General features: G+C 41.3%; 2 protein-coding genes across 2 annotated transcripts; one reads left to right on the forward strand and one right to left on the reverse strand.

Moving 5' to 3' along the window:
- Window positions 1-2,178: 2,178 nt before the first annotated feature.
- Window positions 2,179-9,332, reverse strand: LOC113016604 (ras-related protein ralB-B-like). The gene is made up of 5 exons (XM_026159538.2): window positions 8,981-9,332; window positions 5,296-5,461; window positions 4,999-5,207; window positions 3,259-3,433; window positions 2,179-3,172 (listed from the first exon to the last, which is right to left on the reverse strand). Exons 2-5 carry the CDS (start codon window positions 5,407-5,409, stop codon window positions 3,065-3,067), a joined length of 606 nt encoding a protein of 201 aa, XP_026015323.1. The 5' UTR covers window positions 5,410-5,461; window positions 8,981-9,332; the 3' UTR covers window positions 2,179-3,064.
- A 5,594-nt stretch (window positions 9,333-14,926) lies between these two features.
- Window positions 14,927-22,021, forward strand: LOC113016719 (inhibin beta B chain). Its single transcript, XM_026159775.2, has 2 exons — window positions 14,927-15,896; window positions 21,095-22,021. Exons 1-2 carry the CDS (start codon window positions 15,497-15,499, stop codon window positions 21,868-21,870), a joined length of 1,176 nt encoding a protein of 391 aa, XP_026015560.1. The 5' UTR covers window positions 14,927-15,496; the 3' UTR covers window positions 21,871-22,021.
- Window positions 22,022-22,812: the final 791 nt, after the last annotated feature.

Below are 22,812 nucleotides of genomic sequence, written 5' to 3' on the forward strand. Positions count from 1 at the left end.
TTTTACCAGTGACACCAATATAACATCTCCACATTCACAAATATACATTTCTGACATTCAAAAACAAAACAAAAACAAATCAGCGACCAATATAGCCACCTTTCTTTGCAAGGACACTCAAAAGCCTGCCATCCATGGATTCTGTCAGTGTTTTGATCTGTTCACCATCAACATTGCGTGCAGCAGCAACCACAGCCTCCCAGACACTGTTCAGAGAGGTGTACTGTTTTCCCTCCCTGTAAATCTCACATTTGATGATGGACCACAGGTTCTCAATGGGGTTCAGATCAGGTGAACAAGGAGGCCATGTCATTAGTTTTTCTTCTTTTATACCCTTTCTTGCCAGCCACGCTGTGGAGTACTTGGACGCGTGTGATGGAGCATTGTCCTGCATGAAAATCATGTTTTTCTTGAAGGATGCAGACTTCTTCCTGTACCACTGCTTGAAGAAGGTGTCTTCCAGAAACTGGCAGTAGGACTGGGAGTTGAGCTTGACTCCATCCTCCACCCGAAAAGGCCCCACAAGCTCATCTTTGATGATACCAGCCCAAACCAGTACTCCACCTCCACCTTGCTGGCGTCTGAGTCGGACTGGAGCTCTCTGCCCTTTACCAATCCAGCCACGGGCCCATCCATCTGGCCCATCAAGACTCACTCTCATTTCATCAGTCCATAAAACCTTAGAAAAATCAGTCTTGAGATATTTCTTGGCCCAGTCTTGACGTTTCAGCTTGTGTGTCTTGTTCAGTGGTGGTCGCCTTTCAGCCTTTCTTACCTTGGCCATGTCTCTGAGTATTGCACACCTTGTGCTTTTGGGCACTCCAGTGATGTTGCAGCTCTGAAATATGGCCAAACTGGTGGCAAGTGGCATCTTGGCAGCTGCACGCTTGACTTTTCTCAGTTCATGGGCAGTTATTTTGCACCTTGGTTTTTCCACCCGCTTCTTGCGACCCTGTTGACTATTTTGAATGAAACGCTTGATTGGTCGATGATCACGCTTCAGAAGCTTTGCAATTTTGAGACTGCTGCATCCCTCTGCAAGATATCTCACTGTTTTTGACTTTTCTGAGCCTGTCAAGTCCTTCTTTTGACCCATTTTGCCAAAGGGAAGGACATTGCCTAATAATTATGCACACCTGATATAGGGTGTTGATGTCATTAGACCACACCCCTTCTCATTACAGAGATGCACATCACCTAATATGCTTAACTGGTAGTAGGCTTTCGAGCCTATACAGCTTGGAGTAAGACAACATGCATGAAGAGGATGATGTGGACAAAATACTCATTTGCCTAATAATTCTGCACTCCCTGTATGCGGTGCGCATAGATGCACACCTTTCAGCATTGATGGTGCCTTTCCAGATGTGCAACCTGCCAGTTCCATAAGCACTGATGCACCTTCATAGAGAGATGTAGGCTTTGAACTAAGCGTTAATAACAAGCCTAATGATGCTATCCTCTTCAGTCCAAAGTGTGTCTAAACATTCGATTTGTTTTCTTTGTTCTAATGTGAACAACATATGGGTTTGTGAGCTTTCTAGATCCTTTCATTCTGTTTATACATTCATTTTACACGGTCACAGTTCAGTTTCCCTCAACTCAAGCACTTCAGAACATTATGGAGAATGTAAAAGTCAGTAGTGAGGGCCGTGCAACCTTTCTCCGTCATGTCTTCCTCTTCTTTCACTGCACTCACTGTTACCAACAGTTGGGTGTCACTGCTTCAGCCTTGATCACATTAACCACACACTGCCTAGATTATCTTAAAAACTCAACATCACAGCTTGTCTCTTGTGTTTTCAGGTCCAAATGATCCTTCAGTTTCCAAAATCAAACAAACAAAATGAGAGGCAAAACCTGTCCGGACTCATTCAGCTCGAATGAAATGATCGATGTGGTCATTCTGCCCGGTGTTACAATAAAGTTTAACATCAAGGTATCCATGAAAAAGATGATTTAGGAGGTCTAGCTGATTAAGATGACAACGTTTCTATTTATTCTCTATTCTGACTGAACCATTTCTTTAAAAAACAAACAAAGTTGTACACTTCTGCTTTCATTTTGGACAGAAACAGACTGAAAACTAAGTATCAGTGACTTTTGACAGATGACAGTGTGCTAGATGTGGAGCTGTGATTATGCTAATCTCTTTTTTAATAAAGCAAACACTGTAAATTTGATTATTCATTTTATTATCACATTAAGAAGAGTTTATCTACAAGCCGACAGCAACAAACACATTCCAGCTTTAATTGAGCTAAATGTGTAATTAATTAGAGTATATGCAGATGATGCAAAGATTTAAAGGGCTGATTCCCTTTGAAACTTTGATTATAAATTATGACTTTATTCATAAAGGAAGTGAAAGCTTATTACAAAAGGAGTGTCTGGAAGTGGTATAATCAGATATGAGGAATGTCTGATACTGTAATACTGAAAACAGACATACAAAAGAGCTAAATAACGAGAAAAATTAGGTTTTAAAACAAGTGGGAGCACAGACACCAGTTTAAGTAACAAAATTCAGATTTGAGAGAAAGAAAAACACTCTGAAGTGTACGAACCTGTTTGTTCTCCACATAAAAAGACTGTGTGCTTCCTGTGAACTCCAGTTTTACAAACAATTGACGGACCTGCTTCTGTTATTGAAAAAAAACAAAAAAAAACTTGTGGTCTTCTACATGTGCCATATGTTTGTGGACACAGCTGGCAGTGAGGAGAGTTAAAGTAATCTGATTGTTGTGTAGATAAAGCACGATTTCAATCTGCCCCACAGCCCTCAGATGCTGACATGAGCAGCACGTTAATACCAGACATATAGCAGACGTGTCCACATACTTTGGGCCATTCACAGCTGTGCACAAAGAGTGAGTAGTATCATGTGGAGAACAAGCAGACGCCAAAGAAGAAGAGAAACAAGAGTGTTGTGCTCTGTGTTTGGCAAGTGAGGAGTGAACGTATCGAGTGCATTTGCAGCTGCTCATCTGAAGCTGCTTCAGTCTCTCTCAGAGAAGTTTTCCTTTTCTTTGGTTTTTGGCACACGGTCGCGTTGCCGCTGAGCTCAGAGTACGCAGCAGTGCTTCTTCTTCTTCTTGCCACTCGGCCAATTTTTGTCTTTACTCTCAGACATTTTCTTCTTGCGGACCTCCCTCATGAGGTCAAAGAACACCTGCAGACAGATTACATGGATTAACTGTTGGTCAGAGCCTTGTCTCAAAGGTCAGAGCTCTTTGTTTTGTTTCTTTTGTTCTCTACCTTGTCCACATTGGCTCTCGTCTTGGCTGAGGTCTCCACGTATTGGACGCCCCACTCGCTTGCCTTTGCCGTGGCCTCTTCAGCAGAAACCTGCCGCCGATCCTCCAGATCTGACTTGTTCCCCACCAGAAGGAGAGGGATGGCCTCCTCTTCTTTCACCCGCAGGATCTGCTCCCTGAAAATACAAGAGAGATTTTCAAAGTACAGGTCACTCTACATTAATGGTCCTCAAAGTTTCTTTGAGACAAGACTATTAAACATTGATGCCCTCATTAGTCTGTTAAAGTAAATATTCTCATTTTATCAGTGGTAGAAAATGAAGCTGCAGTTCTTAGAATGTCAACAAGAGGCTGGGTCCAACAGTGAGTCAATCTCCACTACAGATGTGCAGTAACGCACTACAAGTAACACGTTACTTAATCTAATTACTTTTTTCAAGTAACGAGTAATGTAAAAGCTTACTATTGCAAAAAGTAATTAGATTACTGTTACTTTCCTGTAAGCATGCTGCGTTACTGCGTTACTAAACTGTTGTGATTTTGTTTGTGAGAGTGTCTCATGACAATGACGTAAGCGCGTGCAACGCCCATGGCAGTGAAAAATCAAACTTCAAATCTGAGCAAGCATGTAGCAAGCTGCCACGGGAATGTGAAAATCACAAACCCCCAGATCCCCCTGCTGTCATGACCGCTGCGGCACCAGGCAACACTCCACCCTCCCCACTCCTGCTAAACAGGTGACAATAGATTTAAGAGCGACGGGGCTTAGTATCGCTGAATCTTTCATTTTATTTATTTTTTGCTGTGTTTTACATGCATCTATTTGAAAGAGTGTAAAAACAAAACATTATTTTATTTTATATGCTGGAATATGCAGAAAATGGTTTTAAATGTTAAACAAATGTTTAACATTTAAAAGTCAAACACAGTTGCACATAATTTAATTTTTGCTTGAAGCAATGTGTATAAAGTTAAAAGATTAAAAGAAGTTTTAAAGAGAGGCTTTTTCATTTGATTACATTTTATATGATAGATTATGCAGAAAAAGTAGAATTGGGCTGAAAGGTCTGTTGCTTTATTACGTATTCAGGTTGTGTATGAAAAGTAACTAAGTAACTCATTACTTTTGAAAATAAGTAATCAGTAAAGTTACGGGATTACTGTTTTGGAGACGTAATAAGTAATTAGTAACTAGTTATTTTTTTTCAAGTAACTTGACCAACACTGATCTCCACAGATTCCCACGTTAAAATGTCTGAATTTACAACAGAAATAAACATGTTTACAGCACTCTCCAAAAAAAAAGAGCAAGCAAACACTTTTTGTTCTCTAATTTTCCGTCACAACAGCTGTACAGCAGTGATTTCCTCTTTTTTATGACTCACCTGTTTAAACTTGGATCACGACTTAAAGTTTGCCTTTCTAGTTTTTACTGAAAGCTGTCAGCAGTTCTTTACTGTAGCTGCTAGCTGTGTGCTGCGCTTGATCTAAAGTCCAGCCTTTATGGGAAGGAATGGGAGGAATCTGTTGACTTAAAAGCGACCTGTGTGTGGTTCTTTTGAGTTTAACAGCTCAGTTTTCGTGTCAACATGTAAATGTGATTTTTCCCCAGGGCTGAATTTTTAAAAATGTTTTAAACACAGTCATTTTCACTGCCTGGTTGTATATTACTGTGGAGATTTTACTCCACATAAGTCGATTAAAATGTACCTCTGCTTGTTAAGAAGACTCAGACACTGACCTGAACTCCGACGTTGCTGTGAATGACTCGTGCTCTGTGATGGAGAAGACGAGCAGGAAGCCCTCGCCACTGCGGAAATAGTTATCCCTGATGGCTGCGTAGTCTTCTTGACCCGCCGTGTCCAAAATGTCAATCTGCACGTCCTCGCCGTCCAGCACCACCTTCTTCCTGTAGCTGTCGGCTTTGGTGGGCTCGTAGTCCTCCACGAACTGCGAGCAAAAACAAGGGTCACGTGACTGGGGAGAAGAAACAGCACAGAGGGAAGGGCTGATGGAAAATGTAGTTCTCGAGTCTCACCTCATCATACATGAACTGCAGGGTTAGGGCTGACTTCCCTACACCGCCGCTGCCCACCATGATCACCTTGTGGAGAACCAGAGAGCTCTGGTTTTTGTTCTTACCAGAGGCCATGACTCTGGTCTAGGTCAGGTGGCTCACAGCTCTGCTCTCGAGTTCTGACGACCTGTAGAGACCAGCAGAGGTCAGCAGGAAAGGACATGAAAAGACTCACACATTCATTTTGGGACTTACAAAAAACCCCACGTTTGGTTTGGCACAGATTTTTATGCTGGATGCCCTTCCTGACACAACCGTCACAGCGCTTTGCGTCTCCTCCTGAACTTGAATTGGGGATCTCTCATGTGTCAGGCAAACTTGTTAACCACGACACTATAAGCCACTATATGATGTGCACCTTCCTAGATATGCAACTACACGCTGACACAGATATAAATGCAATGATGATGTTGGTCACTTGCGCAGGCAGCATCACAGAATCTACATAGGTTCAATGCAGAAGTATAATTAAGGTGTGACGCAGTCTTGAGATTCCTTACCAGGTGATTCAACTACCACTCACTCCTTAGCAACTCATATGATGACAACAGGATGGGTCAACAACTCATAGGACAACCTGTGACTCCACTGTAGGGTGAACACCTGGAACTACCAATCAGCTTTTAGAGCAGATGAAACCTCTCAATGAGATGAAAACCATGTTCAAGAACCTTAAAAACAAAGAAGCCAAGTTCTCTTCAGCACAAATGCCTAAGACTACCAGGAACCTGCTATTTCTAAGACCTGGACACGCTGCTTGAATAATTATTTTGGCAAATATTGGGATCATGATTTATCAGGAAAGCATTGGCAAAAAGTCAAAAGAAAAGTATATTTTTAATAAAGGGGATTTCCTGGAATCTTCAAATAAAATTCAGATAAAAAAATAAAGAAATTAATCACTGTGAAGTTGTGATTTCAACCTATTAAGGATGGGGAATTAATGAAATGCGTAAAGTCAAAAATGGCAAAAATGAAGCATTATTGCTTTAATTACAGTCCTGCTCTACATGTGAACGTTTAAGGCTTCTCCACTGTGACCTGCAGACTGTACTGTTATTATACATTTACGTTTTGAGGTTTTCCCTTTAAATGCAGGTTGTTACGCAGTGGTTTCACTGGTCTAGCCCACTTTAGGTCAAATTGGGCTGTTTGTGGACCAGGATCTATGGTTAATTTGCCGCCTCTGCTCTAGAGGATTCAGAAAAATTCAAACACACAGCTGAGTTTTTATGCTTTCCTCTGAGATCCAAAGAAACTGGTACAGAGTGACGCCGTTTTTCTGTTTCATATCCTCAGAGACGGACAGTCTGTGGTTTAAGTCAGCAGTTTGAAGGCTTTACATGTACATGCATATGCTTATGCTCTGTTGGTTTTATAAAGAGGTTAATGCTTTTATTTTGAAAATCAAAGTCTGGGTGCTTCTGTGTATGCTTAGACACATATGTGATAAACGTACTTCGATCACTATGTGAGCTGAAGCTGCATTTGCACCTAATTTAGTGAAGACTACAGATTTGGTGTGGCGGGGCGGTAATATTTGAATATTTTGTCATTTAGCTTGTTGTGATTATGGAGCTACGTCTCCTAACAAAGGTTCTTCTAAAAATAAGAACCTTACTGTGAGTAACGAGATTTTTTTCAGGTGCCAAACAAATGAGCAGACAGAGGAAACAACAGGATGCTTTCCATTCTTCAGCTGATTGAGATAATCACATATTTATCTTTCTGAGAGATCTTGGCCTTGCTGCGTTCCTCTTGTGCTTCAGTTTACGTTCGCGGCCCTGACACAAAGACGATATGGTTTGGTAGCAATGAAGACGTTTCAAGAACTCCTCAATAAGAAAAATCTCCTGGTTTGTTCGTGCTACAGTTTTCACAGACAGTTTGAACATCGAGGTCCTCGTCTTCGCTCCCCTGCGTTTTGATTATGAACTCACCAATCAGACTTTTTCCACTTGCAATTGGATGGAGTTAACTTGGCTGTGAATATCAACTGTAGGTTACTGACAATGTAAAGATGTATTTGCCTCATTTACTGTCCCCTGGCTGATTCCAGCTCAGTGTGAGAGTCTTCACTGCCGTTATTTACAGTGTTTGTTAAGTTCCATTCACACAAAAAGCAACATTGTGCTTCGCTTTGAAGGGGAGTATGTTGTTTTCGGCATATAGCCAAAAACAACATACTCATGGGTTAGTTTTAAGAAATAAAAAATAAAAATCGTTCAGCCCTCATGTTGCTAGATGATATTTCAGGCTTCTCACAAGGCAATCAGTGGTCTCCTTCGCCTTTACTGGTAGCGGCTTGAGTGGACGTGGCTTAACATCGAACAAACGTTCTACTAGACCAGGAATCTCAAACTCATTTTTACAGTAGCCCTTAAGTGTGCCAGCTCAGTGAAACTCGCCTTTTTTGTCAGTTTAAATAAGCTGAAGCACACATGTAATCCCAGAGATATCTTAATGTAAGAAACAAGAAGTGCAATTTCATCAACATGTCTCAGTTTTTCTACATAAAGAAGTGTTGGAATAAATCTGAAATTCTGACATTTAACTGCTTATTTGTAACTTATTTACTCTGGTGGCACATGAATGGCTACAAGGAGGTCTTTATCAGCGGGAAAAGCTGTAAAACCTGTGAAAATACAGGTACAAGTCCAACATTTATGCCCTTCTTCACTTGTTCCAAAAGCTGTTCAGTGGGGCCGATTAGAGCCTTTGCCAGGCCGATTCTAGCCCTCAGTGCCTGATGTTTGACACCTCTATACAAAGCTCTAGTTCTTACAAAGTCTCTGCTGTTAGCGTGCTTCACACTGTGATAGCTTTGTGGTGTTGTAAACACAGAAAAATTGCAGAACTGAACTCAACAGATCGACTGATTGTCACCGATATGCGATCCAAGTTTCTGATTCAGGATTGGACAAATAAGTGATCAACATTTGTAATCACTGACAACGTTACATCAGCTCTAACATCAGACAGAAAGTAGAGCCCCCTTAAGCACACTGAGGGGTAAAAATCCAGCCCTGAAAGTGTCTGCACTGCTGGAAAGTACTAGGAGGAGAGCAGGGCCAGTTCCTTAGAAGCTCATGGGGAAAGTTCCTGCCGTGGAAAAGGGTCGTTAGCTTCAGGTGTGAGTGATACAGGTCTGTACACCCTGCATGAGTGATAAGTATGGGAGGTATGTGGAAAAACCCTCTCGTCAGTGACCTTTCCAGTTGCTCGACATGCGGGCAGAGATAAGCTGGAGCTGTAAATAAGCTCCGAAATTAGCCATAGATTAATAACACGGCTGGCTGAGCTCAAAGAGGAACTATATGTGCTCCTATCAACACTCAACTTCAGCTTCCTCTCTGTCCTAAACAGCTGGAAACGAGTCTCAACAAGACACTAAACAGACACTGCTCTTCCCGGTTTCTGCCCCCGTCCCTCAAACGTCATCTCTGATTGGCCTCGGGCGCGGACAGGCCTGTTGTCATTGGTCGGTCGCGCTGCCACTCAAAGCTGCCCGTAAAGCAGCGACAGATAACGATTTCTGTTCCTCCACAGGGGGAAACTGAGCGAGAATCCGCCGTTAAAACGCTGCCCGCGAGGCAGAGGCGGACCGTGCCGGGGTGAACAGCACGGTCGGACTCCACTCACTCACCTGCTGAGGTGTTTTCCTGCCGTTCACTCAGAAATCCGCTTCACGCACAACTTTTACAAGTTCTCCAGCAGACTGTGCGCCCCACCTTGTACACGGACTCGGCGAAGATCGTCTGTGTTCGCGAGGACGACCCACTCTTTCAGCTAATCGCAGGCGGCCGCTCAGCGCACGCGCAAATGTTACCAGGGCGACTGATGTACCACTTTACCCGCTAAACAAACACCAACACATGTTATTAAGCATCTTTGAAGGTTATACGATTTAAATAAAGTCCACAAAATGTCTGGCCCTGTTATTTCTAGCAGAGAAACCCGGAAACAGACACAGAGTGACACCTCCTACCTTTACCTTTACCGTCTTGTCCTCTACAGGATGTGACGTCACGGAATTCCCTGTCTTTATTGTTACTGAAAGAAAACAAATATTCATTCAGTAATATTTTTATAGGCCACTTTGACACTTCACTTTATTTACTACTATATATATATATATAGGTGTTTTACTCTGATTTATTTTTACATACAAATTTTGAAGCGCTAAATATGGGAATTAAATTAAAGCTCTTCCATAAATCTGCTTTAGATCCTTTTATTATTTAGTTTTTGTGTTTGTTATTACTTAAATGTCATATATCATATTTAACTTTTTTCAGTCTTTTTTTGTGATTTACGTCTTTGCATTTGAGCTACTTTACATTTTTATCTTTATTTTTTCTTTAAATTTCATTAATTTTGTTCTACATACAGCTGACTAAAATTTGTGACCTTTGAACTTGAATAGATGGGAAACAGAAATTTAAAAAGGCAAATAAATATGATGACTGTTTTGTTCCCTTCTTAGATCACTGCAGTGAAGTAACTGTGATCCATACAGGAGGGGAACAAATGATGAAATTAGAATAATTTTAAAAATAGAAAAATAAATAAATAAATAAATAAAAATAATCTAGTAATTATGAAGCTGGATAACCTCACACTTTTTTCTTTTGGGACCATGATGTCCATAACTCATGAAAAGAAGCTGCTTTCTTTCAGTTCCCTTCACCTCTGATGACTTTATATTTTATATTTTTCAAAAAAAAAAAAAAAAAAAAAAAAAAGGGAAAGAATGAATCGGTTCTTAAATATCAGTCTCCCAACACCCCCAGACAAACTGATGTGAAGGTCTTTACAGCAGTGTTGAGTTTGTTTCTAAACCAAAAAAAGAAGAACAATGAGCAGCCCAGACAGGACTAACAATTCTGACTATTCTGTAAACTAAGAGGACTGTGGCCTGCTTTGCTTCAGGATTTTAGTTTATGCTTATGATACCATCAGACGTCTTCTGCAGAGGAAAAACAGCAAAACAGGAACACAGATTTAAAATCAGTGATCCCGGTTTAAAGTAAAAAAAGTTCAGTTTCTGAATTTCTCCTAGTGTGTGCCATGACCCTCTGCTGGACTGTGAAGGTACTGCAATGATCAATTATTGTAAGTAGAAAGCTACTTTCAGCTGCTCCCTGATTCACAAGGGCCGAAATAGGTTTTATGTCGGATGGTCTTCCTGTTTCAGCCCCTTCCAGCGGATTTATGTCTCCTCCCGGCACTGAATCACTACACTATGAGGCCAAAAAATGTAAATCTTAATTCTAACAATATGTTACAAAATAAAACCAACAGGAATATAACGTTTTAAAAGTCACCTCTTTAAAACTTTTATATGATTTAATGCTGCAGCATGAACTTATAGGATCAGATGCAGTTTTATAGGCTGAGCCAAATGATCACCCATCAATCTTCAGGACCAAAGCAGAATGCGGTTGGTTTAATTCTTATGAGACTCTGTAGGACAAAGTACTTTGGAAGGATTATTGAAACACATTTTTTCTCTAAAAAATTTCTTTGTTTCTTGGATTAGCTTGGAGACCTGTCCAGGGTGCTCCATCTTCAGACAGTAACAGCTGAGTTAGACTCCGTTTGGAAAGTAAAGCTGCAGACAAACAATTAGAAAAGCAAAATGAAAACAAAGGAAACAGCTAGATTTTCTCCTGTGTGATGATCTGAGGTTTGGCCAATGTTTGATTTTTTTTTTTTTTTTTTTTTTTGCCTGTCCCATTTGGTTCTTTAGCCATCAGAATTGTTGTCTGAAGACCAACAAGGATACCCAATGGATTTACTTTGCCAAATGGATCTTCGTGGCATTGCCGTATTGGTCCATTTGGTCGATCTTTGTTTTTATTATTTATTATATTTTATTTTCAGATGTTACAGATGGGACAGACATGAGTGAGGGCAATGTTTGATTTTCACATGTCAAACTGGGCTTCAGTCTAAAGTCTGGTAAGTTTGGCGACTTTAGAAGAACCAAAAGCACAATGAGGAGATCTTTGACTTTCAGTGGAGCAAATTTTCAATCAGTCTGTGAACAAAGAGAATAATTTCCTTCACAGCCTCATCAATTTTATGTTGACTGTTTAACTTTTGTCCCCTTTTCACTTGGATAGATCCCACTTTTTAGGTTTCTGCTGCAAAATTTCAAAATCATACATTTACTTACCTGGAAAGCATGAACATTTTCTTGGGGTGCAAAACTATAGAATTATTGAAAGATTTTATACATGATGTAGTTTCAGTGTTTGGAACAAAGATGGCGCCATTTCATTACTTTCCTCACGCATGACAAGGAGGAGCGGAGATCAATGACTAAAGTGCCAACCTTTATTGAACTGGTGCTATATGGAGCTCCAAAGTTAAGTAAAACCTGTTTTTAACCTTTTATTTTATCATATTTAGGATATATAAAATAGAATACATTTAAGAGTTCGTATTAATTAGAAATTATGATTCATGTGGTCATTAACTGTGAGGATAAAAAGGGAAAAGCAGATTGTGTCTGCTCTTCAGGTTGTTTTGCCTTGTGATAATCACCAGCTGAAAGGTCAAAGGTCACTGAGCCCAGCCTCTCTGCCTATCTCGCTAGTGCTGGCTGTAAAGGGGTGTGACGAGCTCATTTGGTTCTCAGTTTTACTAACAAATGTTGTTGTCCGGACTTCCTGCCGTGTCATTAGGACGAGCTGTTGCGGATCATGTTCCATTTGACTACAAAGAGCGAGGCTCTCCGATTATTTGAATGTTCTTTTAGGGCTTATCGAAATGAGCTTGGCTGAAAATGTAACGCTGTGGTTTGAGCTCCCATGGTGCTTCAGGGCGTTTACGTCAAAGTTTATCCACTTGCAATAACCCCAGGTGTTTATTTTAATACATGTGGCAACATTTGTTTGAATTTCCAAAAGTATGTGGTCACATCTTAGTTTGAAACAATAACACATGAAGAATAAAACCAGCCTTTTTCTATACAGCTGAGAGGAAATATCAGGGTAAGTCAACATTTTTCCATCTATGTTGTTTTTTGCCTGCTGGTCACTGACTCAACTTGAAAATCAACCGTTTTAAAGAAGCTAAAGGACACAAAACAACAAAGTGTCTACAAAATCACTTTTATGGACCATTAACGTTTAATAAGTTTCTACAGGACGAAGGCTGTAAAGAAAAGCTTTGATGTACATTAAAAGGTAATCCAGGCTTTATATTATAGCTACAACATATGGTACAACTGAAATGGTGGTATTTCCATACTTTGGGTCACATTTTTCTATCCAGTTGTAAGGTAATGTTATATAAACTGATTACCATATACATATCTGTGTTATGTTGTCTTTCTGAAGGCTGAGCATTGATTCAAGTTCAGCTTATAACAAACGTCCTTTGGAAAAAGCCAGATTTAAGGATCTTAAAGGATATAAAACAAAAGCAAAGACTATAAATTTCCTTTTATGCACCAGAAAAACTTTAAAAGTTAGTATGAGAGTATTAAACACAGGCTTCTGCCACTCTTATTAAGATTACAGTTTAATCCAGACTTTATGTTTTGCTGGGTCTTGATGTTTTATGTGATTTTTCCTTGTTTTTCCTCTTCCTTGTACTCATCAGACTGCAAACACCCTCCCCAAAGTTAAAGTGTTTTCCCTGTTTTATTTATTTTAAAGTGTGCTCCTGGATGATTAAACCAAACTGTAGTCGTGTTTTAGCGGAATCTTCTGTGATGTGATGTCTTAAAAGTCCACGTGAGCTGAAGCACTGCAGGATACAGGATACATAGACAAATAAACAAAAGCGTTACAAGTGGTATTAGAAGAGAGAAAAGGGTAACACCGAAGTCCACTGAATGTTCTTACTGTCCACACAACAAGTATTTTACATGTAAACACTTTCATTTTGAGTATTTCCTTTTTTTTTACATTACAGAATAAATATTGCAGCTTTTACTCAATCAGTCGTACTGTACATCGAAACTCTACATGAGCATGAAAAAAAAGTTGTGTTTTATCTCTAAATTTAGCAGTGGAATGTTTTCAGAACTGAAATAATATGACTACATGCAATAAATAACATTTGATTACAATGGCGATCGTGGCTCAAGAGTTGGGAGTTCGCCTTGTAACTGGCTTGGACAGTCTCAGTCGTTGTGTCCTTGGGCAACACACTTCACCTGTTGCCTACTGGTGGTGGTCAGAGGGCCCGGTGGCACCAGCGTCTGGCAGCCTCGCCTCTGTCAGTGCGCCCCAGGGTTGCTGTGGCTACAACGTAGCTTGCCATCACCATGTGTGTGTGAATGGGTGGATGACTGAATGTGTAAAGCGCTTTGGGGTCCATAGGGAAAGTGCTATACAAATACAGGCCATTTACCATTTAAAGTACTCAAGAGGTGGTAATCAATAACGAGAAAATTCTCCAAGTAAATAGATAATTTTTAAGAAATCCAGCTAAATAATCAACTTGAACATTTATGTTTAAAGTAGTAAATAAATTAGATGAACTCAAGCAGATCAAATACAATTTGTGATGATCATTGAAAATAAATCACTCAAAAAGAGAGAAAGTGACACATGGCGACTGAAACGAAGTACAAAGAAAATAAAAGTTTTGACTATTTAATCCAAATAACTACTTATTTACTAACATGGTCCCTTCTTTAATTAAATTAGGGCATTTAACTTAATTCATTTTGATCTCCAGTTCCTGAAGTTCACTTTCTTATTAATTTATATGTACTTTTTATCTGCATACACAGTTTTAAATACTTGAGAAATGGCAAAGACCACCAATGTGCAACATTATAACCTTAATTTATTTCAGGTATATTGTGTTTGGACTTTTAGAAGTGTGGCTGTGTAAAGATTTAGATATAATAAGGACACCAATCCTCCTGCAGTCCCATTCAGTGTAATAAAAACATGTTCCTACAAATGTGCGGTGTATGGGTCACTGAAGCAGCCCTCACTGTGCTGTATGGGCCACGTGAAGGTGACAAAATACAGATTTTTTAAACACATAATGTAAATATTAAAAATGTTCTAAAATAGAATAGAAATAATCGATGTTTATAAACATAAAACTGAGTGTAGCTGAGTTTTTTTTTTGCTCTACTGTAACTTGATGTGATATCTCCTCATTAAGCAAATTTACTGTAACTCACCTTTTGTAAGGTGCAATAAGTTTATTATACATCATTTACATTTTTGTTACATTTACATCAAATAAAGTGAGCAGCATAAATTTCAGCTGCTTTTTTTTTTTTAGTTTTTGGCATGTGTAGAGCACATTTCTTCAGAATTCCGCACAATTCAGCCCTTCCCACAGCTGTTTTGGGTAATCAGATTACTTCAGCAACAGAGGAGTCCTGTGGTTTTCTGTGGGCGGAGGAGGGCAGAGGGGTGGTGTAAACCTGTAAACAGCTCGGGTTTTTAGAGTCTGCCTCCCTTTAGGGCTAATTTCCCCACAGGGAGTTTTTCAGCAGTGAGCACCCCTGGCGCTTCTCTGACTCCTCGCTAGCCCCGCCCACACTATCCCCCATCCCAACCCCCTCTCCTGTATATAAGAAGTTTTGGGAGACTGCAAGCTCACACGGCAGAATGGAAACGCTGCTCGGTGCGCTCACAGGCACGCCTCCCTCTCATCTTCCTCCTCTTCCTTTTAATCTTCTTAATTGCGCGTCGGCACTCCGGCAGCAGCAGCACAGCGGGAGTCACGAGCAGGGCTGCTTGTAGACAGTGAGGATGATGATGATGGTGATGCTCACAGACTGAACTTTGAAGATGCTCGTGGAGGACTCTGCGCGTCTTCTCCGCTCTCTGTGGAATACGTGGAACCTCCTGCGGGGCCGATGCTGATTACCGTGATGCTTTTCGGGTGAAGCTCCAAAAAAACAAACAAACAAACAAACAAAAAAACTGCACCAAACAAACGGATTATCGAGAACTGAGCTCCGCACTGCTGACAGGCTGCTGGTAGCGATGTGATAGAAAGGTCTCCTGCGCACACACCTCCCAGTGATCAGAGCCGTGCGGGCTGCCGTTACGCGCGGAGGCTGCTCTGCGCTTAAGGAGCGCGTTTCAGTCTCCGTGTTTGAACTTTATGATCTGAACTGTGACAAAAAAAAGAGGGAGAAAAGTTTTTTCTGCTCCTCCTCAGACAGAAAATGAGTAGCTGTCTTCTCAGACTGGCACTCCTCGTGGCTTGCGTCCTCTCCATCCGCTGCACCGCTGCGCCCGGTACCGAGGCGGAGGCGCGCACGGCGTCCCGGGACACCTGCGCGTCCTGCGGCGGCGGCGCTCTGCCGGAGGAGCCGGAGTCCGGGCGGCTCGACGGGGACTTCTTAGAGGCGGTGAAGAGGCACATCTTAAGCAGGCTGCAGATGCGGGAGAGGCCCAACATCACGCACCCGGTCCCCAAGGCGGCCATGGTGACAGCCCTGCGGAAGCTGCACGCCGGGAAGCTGCGAGAGGACGGGAGGGTGGAGATCCCCAACCTGGACGGGCATCCGATGAGCAACGAGGTGCTGGAGGAGAGCTCGGAGATCATCAGCTTCGCGGAGAAAGGTGAGGAGTCACTCACGCCTCACTGTTCTCATCATAAAGTCGTTTCTTTTTTAAATTTTTATTGAAACTAATTAAAACCAATCAGATCACCTGTTTTATTTAGGTATGAAAAAAGAGAACACATTGATTTTTCTCTCCGAGGTGGATCTGTGCTTTTGTTTCTATGCAGAAAATAAGTTCAAGGTGAAAGTCTTTTTTTTTTTTTTTTAAAAGATAACCCTAAAACTAAAATATTTCCCTATAAAAACTAAGTCTTTATGGACTTTTTAAAAGTATGCAGGTGTGAAAACAGCAGAAATTTATCAACAAAAAGCACTAAGTTTTAAAAACCTTTAAAAAATAGATTTTGATAAATCTTTATGGCTGCAGGTTTGTATAAAGCAGGCAGGACACTTGTTCTCCTAAAATTCAGGATGTGAGCTGATATTTGATGTATGCAGAAAGGATCAGGAGACACACACACACACTGAACTTCCTCCAACTCTGCTGCTCTGTGTGTGTGTTTAAAGTGTGCGTGTGTCTTTATATACTGACTGAGTGAGAAACAACCCAGAGAACATGCTGATGTTGAACAGATGTTGGCGCTAGGACCTGAAAACCCCGCCAAAATAAAAGCAGAGGGGCCAGCTGTAGCTGTAGCTGCTACCTGAAGTTGTTCTGTGAATCGAGAAGCTTGATTTCTTTCTAGAATCAACCCCTGGGGATAGTTTGGGACTGTTTTTGACCCCAGTTAAGCTGTCATCACATGTTGGCTGTTTCCACTGTAGACAGTCTCAAAGTAAACCAAAAGAAATGCTGGTTTTGCCAGATCTAAAAACTCATTTCATGCATTTTCTGCACACTTTAAGTAAAGTTTTGTGATTCTTTGGGCAGATACATTACAAATCAGGCACATTTTGAATGGAGTTTGGTGGCTGTTGCATTCATGTGAGTGACAGAAAGTGGGGACAATCCAAATGTGAGTGCTGTGTTCACTTCCCTGTAAAAAATAAACCAGTGTAAACTCTGCTCGGTGTCGGCGGAGGTTTCACTCCCCGCTGAGAGGCTTTTATGCTCTCAGATGTTTCTCTCTGTGGCCGCTGTGTTGCAGACCTTCCACCTCGGCATCACCCACTTGCCAGTTGGCTGGCGTTGAGCGGCGCTGAGCGGCTGCCAGTGGGGACATGGCACGGCGTCAAGGCCCACAGGAACAGTTTTGCTTTATTTGAAAGGAGCAGGGCTGAAAATGATCAACGACACCACCTGCTTCGCCCACGTGTGTCTCTCAGCACGCTCGCCGTCGCTTCTCCAAAACATCTGCTTTCTACATCAACAAATCACCACTCAGAGTGTCTCTGTGTTTGTGTGCATGTGTGTGCATGTGTGTGTATTGATTATATCATGTGTTGAGTGTCATTTATCCCTGCCTGTTTTGGAGGATTTGAGCTTTTGTCCAGCTTTTCTGTGAGTGCCTGCATGCACATGTGTCTGCATCCAGGATACTGTGTGTTTATGTGTGTGTGTGTGTGACACAGCAGGCCTGTGTTGAATCAGTCTTCTCAGTATAAGGTCAGAGCTTTTGTGCTGGTTGTCGTGCAGCCTGAATGCAGATTGACGGGCTGAATCCTGCAGCCTGGCACCCCATTAAAACTCATTCCGTGTGTGTGTGTGTGTGATCTAACTGCAGCCTCTAAAAACACAGGGACCCGAGAGCATGGTGTTGGTTTGTTAGCTGCTGCGTCACAGTGACACACAGTTTGGGTTCTGACTTTCAGGCTAACTTTCTGTGAGTGTGAGCTCCATTAGTGGCGATGCCTTCACTTGCTGCTGTATTTATAAGCTCACTAGTGACATTTGGGTCACTCCCAGAAACAAAGGGTCCTGTAAAAATCAGTAGCTGCCCCTGTAGGTGCACCAATGTACCTCTTAAGCTTGACGGTTGGATCTCAGGGCAACTTTGTAGTACAGATTTGCACCTCTTTATATCCACCAGGTCACTGGGGTAAAGGTTAACATTCACCCAAATAAAAAAAGCATTTAACAGAAAAACACCAAAAGACTTTGTTTGAAGTTCAACATCTTCTACTTTATGAATGTTTTAAAGTTTTTCTTCTGCATGTGTATAAAATAAAAAACAAACTCAGCCCCTACTCTTGCAACCTAGTCACTGCTAACCTCTTAACATCCAACTAGACGAGGGGTGGGCGACTTTAGAAGCTCATATTGATTTAGTAAAGCAAAAGACCAAACAGTTGTTCACTGCACAAGCAAATAACGCTAACAAAAACATTCTCCAAAATGCTGCATGAGCATTTAAATTATCTCACATATTGCCATTTGGATGAAATGCGTGACTGAACAGGTTAGTGATAAAACAGGCTGAACTGGAATCAAGTCCTTTTTTCCTCCCCTCACCTCCACCTGGTTGTGGCAGACGGCTGCCCCTCCCTGAGCCTGGAAACCCCGTAAAAGGGGAGTTTTTTTCTTCCCACTGTCACCAAGTGTTTCTTCTCTGTGGGTCGTCACATTGCTGGGGTTTCTCTACAATACTGTAGAGCCTTTACCTTACAATATAAAGTGCCTTAAAGGGACTGCTGCTGCGATTTGGTTTGAACTAAACTGAAGTAAATGGCAGTTTAGAGTCTCTGCGGTCATTTGCTTTAAGATTGTTTGGCACAATGCTGTCTGTGGTTGGTTTTTCATGGGTTGTTTTCAGGACATTGTTGGTAGATTTAGATGGTCTGTGGGCCGGTTCTAGTCCTCAGGCTGGTGGCAGACATAGAGTTGCATTTCTAACCACATGCTACAAAATACAAGACGTTACCTTCCCATCTACTCAATTCAATTCTGACACATTTAGCACCAAAAAGTCTTGCCTGATGGTCATTTCAGTACATTATGAGGACCTTTTGATCATATCAAATGATCTCCATAAAATAGCAATGTGTAAAATAGTGTTTATTTGACAGTTTTCCCCCTCAAACATGAATAAAATTGCTGTACTGGATGGTTCATTTTTGCCCATTTTTACATATTTAGAGTAAAACATTTTGTAATCAACGTTCAACATCTTATTTAGTGTAATTTGTTAAAGCACAGGATGCAAACTTCATGTTGCTGAAACACACGAGTTTCCAGAAAAAGCACAAGCTCAAAATTTCTACGTCAGGATCTGGATCTTTTAGTATTATTATATAATAAATCACAAAGGGTCATTCATTGTTTTAAAAAAAGGAGAAGTAACTGAGTTTTAACAGATCTCTGTTGTTTGACCACTTTGACGGCAAGAATAGGATTTGCTTATCTTCCTCTTTTCATTTTGGCGCCACTGATCTCATAACCACAAGCGGGTCAGCATTTCTTGTAGCCACAGATTTCAAATGAAAGACCATTCAGAAAATGTCCAGTGTCAGCAAATGTTTGACAGGAAAACAGCAGATAAGTGAATTCAAATGAAAGTGGTTACATGCCGTCACGTCGGCTTATTTTAGCTTGAAGTTTTAGTTACTGCATTAGAAATTCTTTTTGCAAATTTGCACAGTTGGGCCACTGCCACATCACAGCATGCTTTATTCATCTGTCTCTTAATCCTGACTAAACATTTGTGGCTCTGACCACGGAGAAAGTAAGATAAATAAATGATAAATATGTGCCAGATGTAACACCGAGCCAGTTGCTGTCTTTCTTTTCCAGCGCATGATGAACAGTTTATTAAAATAAGCCTGTTTGGACACTTTCAAAGCATTTACCATCAAGCCGAGCTTGGTATTGATACCAGAGTCCTTTAATCTCTGGGTTTATCTTGTCCAGAAGAATCCACGACTTCCTTGGTCCCATCAAAGACAACGCAGCTGGCTCATCTAACAATGCTTGTAGATCTCATCCCCAAACCAACGCCAGCCCGTTCAGACCCCTCCTGCCACTGAGTGCTTGTTTATATCTGCATCACAGGCATTTTAGCTGTCGCTTTGATCTCTACAGTTTAGAATAAGTGAACAAGCCGAGGGTTTTAGCATCTTGATAGAATATGTGGTGACAGACGAACATAAACCACCTGTGAAATCTGCGCCTGGAGCTCAACTTAACCTTTGTTATCCTTTTGTAGAAACTTTACTTTATCATCCTTGATTTTTATGGTGACAGCAGCGGTCTAATCTGCGGGCAGTGTTTGATGTAACAGCCAAGTTGCTGACTCAGAGATGTCCTTGTCTCAAGATGGATGAGGCGAAGCTTGTAGAGTTAGAACGTCTTTCACACTGTTTCAGATTTATGTTTTGTGTACTCACAAGCCTTGTATCCAGTTCAGGGAAGCTTTCATGGTATTTGGTTGGTCTTCTCCTTTTTTTTTTTAATGGTTAAAGCTCTCGAGGTTCATTCACTGAAGTCTGTGGCCTCCTAAATGCTGTCAGTCTCAATTCATCCTGGTCAGCTGCACTCAGTTCAGTTCAGGAGGTTCAGACCTGATTAATGGCACTAAGCGTCTTCATCTGACATCCGTCAATCAGCTTCTCATTGGGGCATTTAAAATAAAAGCAAAGTTGCAAGTTCTAGGTTTGAAACAGCCACTGAAAGCTCCAGAAGCATCTCAAGATAAATGACCCCAAAATGTAAAACGCAGTAGATTGATTAGACCGTTTCTTCTAGTCATGAGAGTGTGGAGTACTGTTTCACTCCACCATCAATTACTCAAGAGTACTTAAAGGATATTTACATGTCTCTGCTCCAGATCAAAACTTTAATCCCACAAGAGAAATAAATGAGATGGATTGCAATCCATACAAAGCAGCCCAGACCAAACAATCCTGGCATTTTGTTGTAGTTTAAGTACTTGGAATACTTCTAAGACCAACATGGTGGTATTAATCTGTCTAGAGGTATCATTGGGTTTGAGGGGATTTGAGGATTTGTATTTTTCAGTCACAGTTCTTTAAAGTTCCTATACAGCTTACTAGGGCTAATCTTGGAAAAACCCAGAACCTGTTCTCGTGCTTCTTTATTGATATATACTGAAGTGTCAAAACTGATCATTAAGGGTACAAGGGAGGTCATCAGATGTTGCCTTTATGGGGAGAAAGAGTTATATCTTAATATAAACATTTACCCATGAGCTGGTTGTCACTGCCCTTTACTTTCAATCGTCAGTGGTCTTTCCAGATGGCGTATTCTGAACAGTTACTTGACATCATTGTTAATACCTCTGATGTGTTTTTGCTCCTTAGATGATATGGTGACATCCCAGTCCAGCCTGTTTTTCCTGATCTCCAGCGAGGGGAACCAGAACCTGTATGTGACGCAAGCCACCCTATGGCTCTACTTTAAGGTGCTGCCGGCACCTTTGGAGGTGCGTGCCAGGCGTAAGGTTACGGTGAAGGTGTACTACCAGGAGCCCGGCCTTGGCAGCAAATGGAACCTGGTGGAAAAACGAGTGGAGCTAAAACGCAGTGGCTGGCACACCTTTATGCTGACTGATGCTGTCCGGTTGGTGTTCGAGAAAGGTGACAGGCGACAGAACCTGGATATCCGCTGTGAGGGCTGCGAGGCAGAGGGTGTCTTGCCCATTTTGCTCAATGTCCATGATGAGTCCCACCGGCCTTTCCTGGTGGTACAGGCGAGGCAGGCTGACAGCAAACACCGGATCCGGAAGCGAGGACTGGAGTGTGATGGCAGCAGCAACCTGTGCTGCCGGCAGCAGTTCTACATAGACTTCCGACTCATCGGTTGGAGCGACTGGATCATTGCACCGTCAGGCTACTACGGGAACTACTGTGAGGGGAATTGTCCGGCTTACATGGCCGGTGTCCCCGGTTCAGCTTCATCCTTTCACACAGCAGTGGTGAACCAGTACCGCTTGCGGGGGATGAGTCCGGGCTCCATGAATTCCTGCTGCATCCCCACAAAGCTCAGTACCATGTCCATGCTCTACTTTGACGATGAATACAACATCGTCAAGCGTGACGTTCCAAACATGATCGTGGACGAGTGTGGCTGTGCTTGAGTATGTTTTTCCTGTTTACTTAAAGTGGAACTGAAGAACTAAACAGATTCACAATATTACAAAAAAATTAAATATTAAAATATTTATGGACGACGGAGAAAACATGTGCACGCACAACCTCATCCACACATATCTACACACCCTCATATATGCCTGCACAAAAACTTGTATATATATTTATGTTTGTTGATATATTCATAATATGAGTTTGAAGACTTAGTCTCCTGCAGACAGAAATGAAGAGTTCTCTTCCAAATCTTTAAAAATCCACTTGGAAAACAATCAATATCTGAAGTTCTTCATTAATTATCTCTAAGATAATGAGGATCTGGTTTGTTAAATTGTGTAAGACTTACTTAACCTACTAGCCTTTACAAAGCAGCATCATCTGATGTAATTTTCTGCTATCACTCAAGTTGTTAGTATAGGCGCCACTTGAAACTCTTCATGAGTAGAACATAAACCCAACCTTGAATGTTAAAATGCTGTCTCCAGAGGAGGTAAAAGGAGCTTTACATGAGTAACAATGAAGGTTGGGGGGTGATTCTGCTATGCCTCTTTCAAGAGTACTTTGGACAAACACTGAAAATGTCTTCACACCACTCAAGCTACACCAACATACAGCACTTCTGGCTTGGATCGTACAGCACTTCTGGCCTTAACAAAGTTTGTTCCATAATAAGACCTGCAAATTCCAGAAACAGATTTTTGAAATGAATGGAAACATATTCTATATTCCAGCAAACCCCAGTAAACAAGGTTTTTATTACTCCAAAACCATTCAATAATTATCCAAAATACAGGTAGAACTTTGTGAGATGTCACAACTGAAATTCAATGGAATATCTGCTTAGAGGCCATGTTTCTGATATGCATTTCTTCACAGTTTTCCATTAACTTTAGTGCTGATCAAACATTTTGATTTGAAAATTGTTTTACCCA

This window comes from Astatotilapia calliptera, chromosome 23 (assembly GCF_964374335.1).
Source record: "Astatotilapia calliptera chromosome 23, fAstCal68.1, whole genome shotgun sequence".
Taxonomy (NCBI): domain Eukaryota; kingdom Metazoa; phylum Chordata; class Actinopteri; order Cichliformes; family Cichlidae; genus Astatotilapia; species Astatotilapia calliptera.

Bases quoted from the DNA above. Each gene is read 5' to 3' on its own strand.
- LOC113016719 (XM_026159775.2), top strand. From the start codon at position 15,497: ATGAGTAGCTGTCTTCTCAGACTGGCACTCCTCGTGGCTTGCGTCCTC. The intron at 15,897-21,094 runs GTGAGGAGTCAC...TTTGCTCCTTAG, and splicing joins CATCAGCTTCGCGGAGAAAG to ATGATATGGTGACATCCCAG.
- LOC113016604 (XM_026159538.2), bottom strand. From the start codon at position 5,409: ATGGCCTCTGGTAAGAACAAAAACCAGAGCTCTCTGGTTCTCCACAAG. The intron at 3,434-4,998 runs GTCAGTGTCTGA...TTGTATTTTCAG, and splicing joins ACAGCAACGTCGGAGTTCAG to GGAGCAGATCCTGCGGGTGA. The intron at 3,173-3,258 runs GTAGAGAACAAA...ATCTGTCTGCAG, and splicing joins CGAGAGCCAATGTGGACAAG to GTGTTCTTTGACCTCATGAG.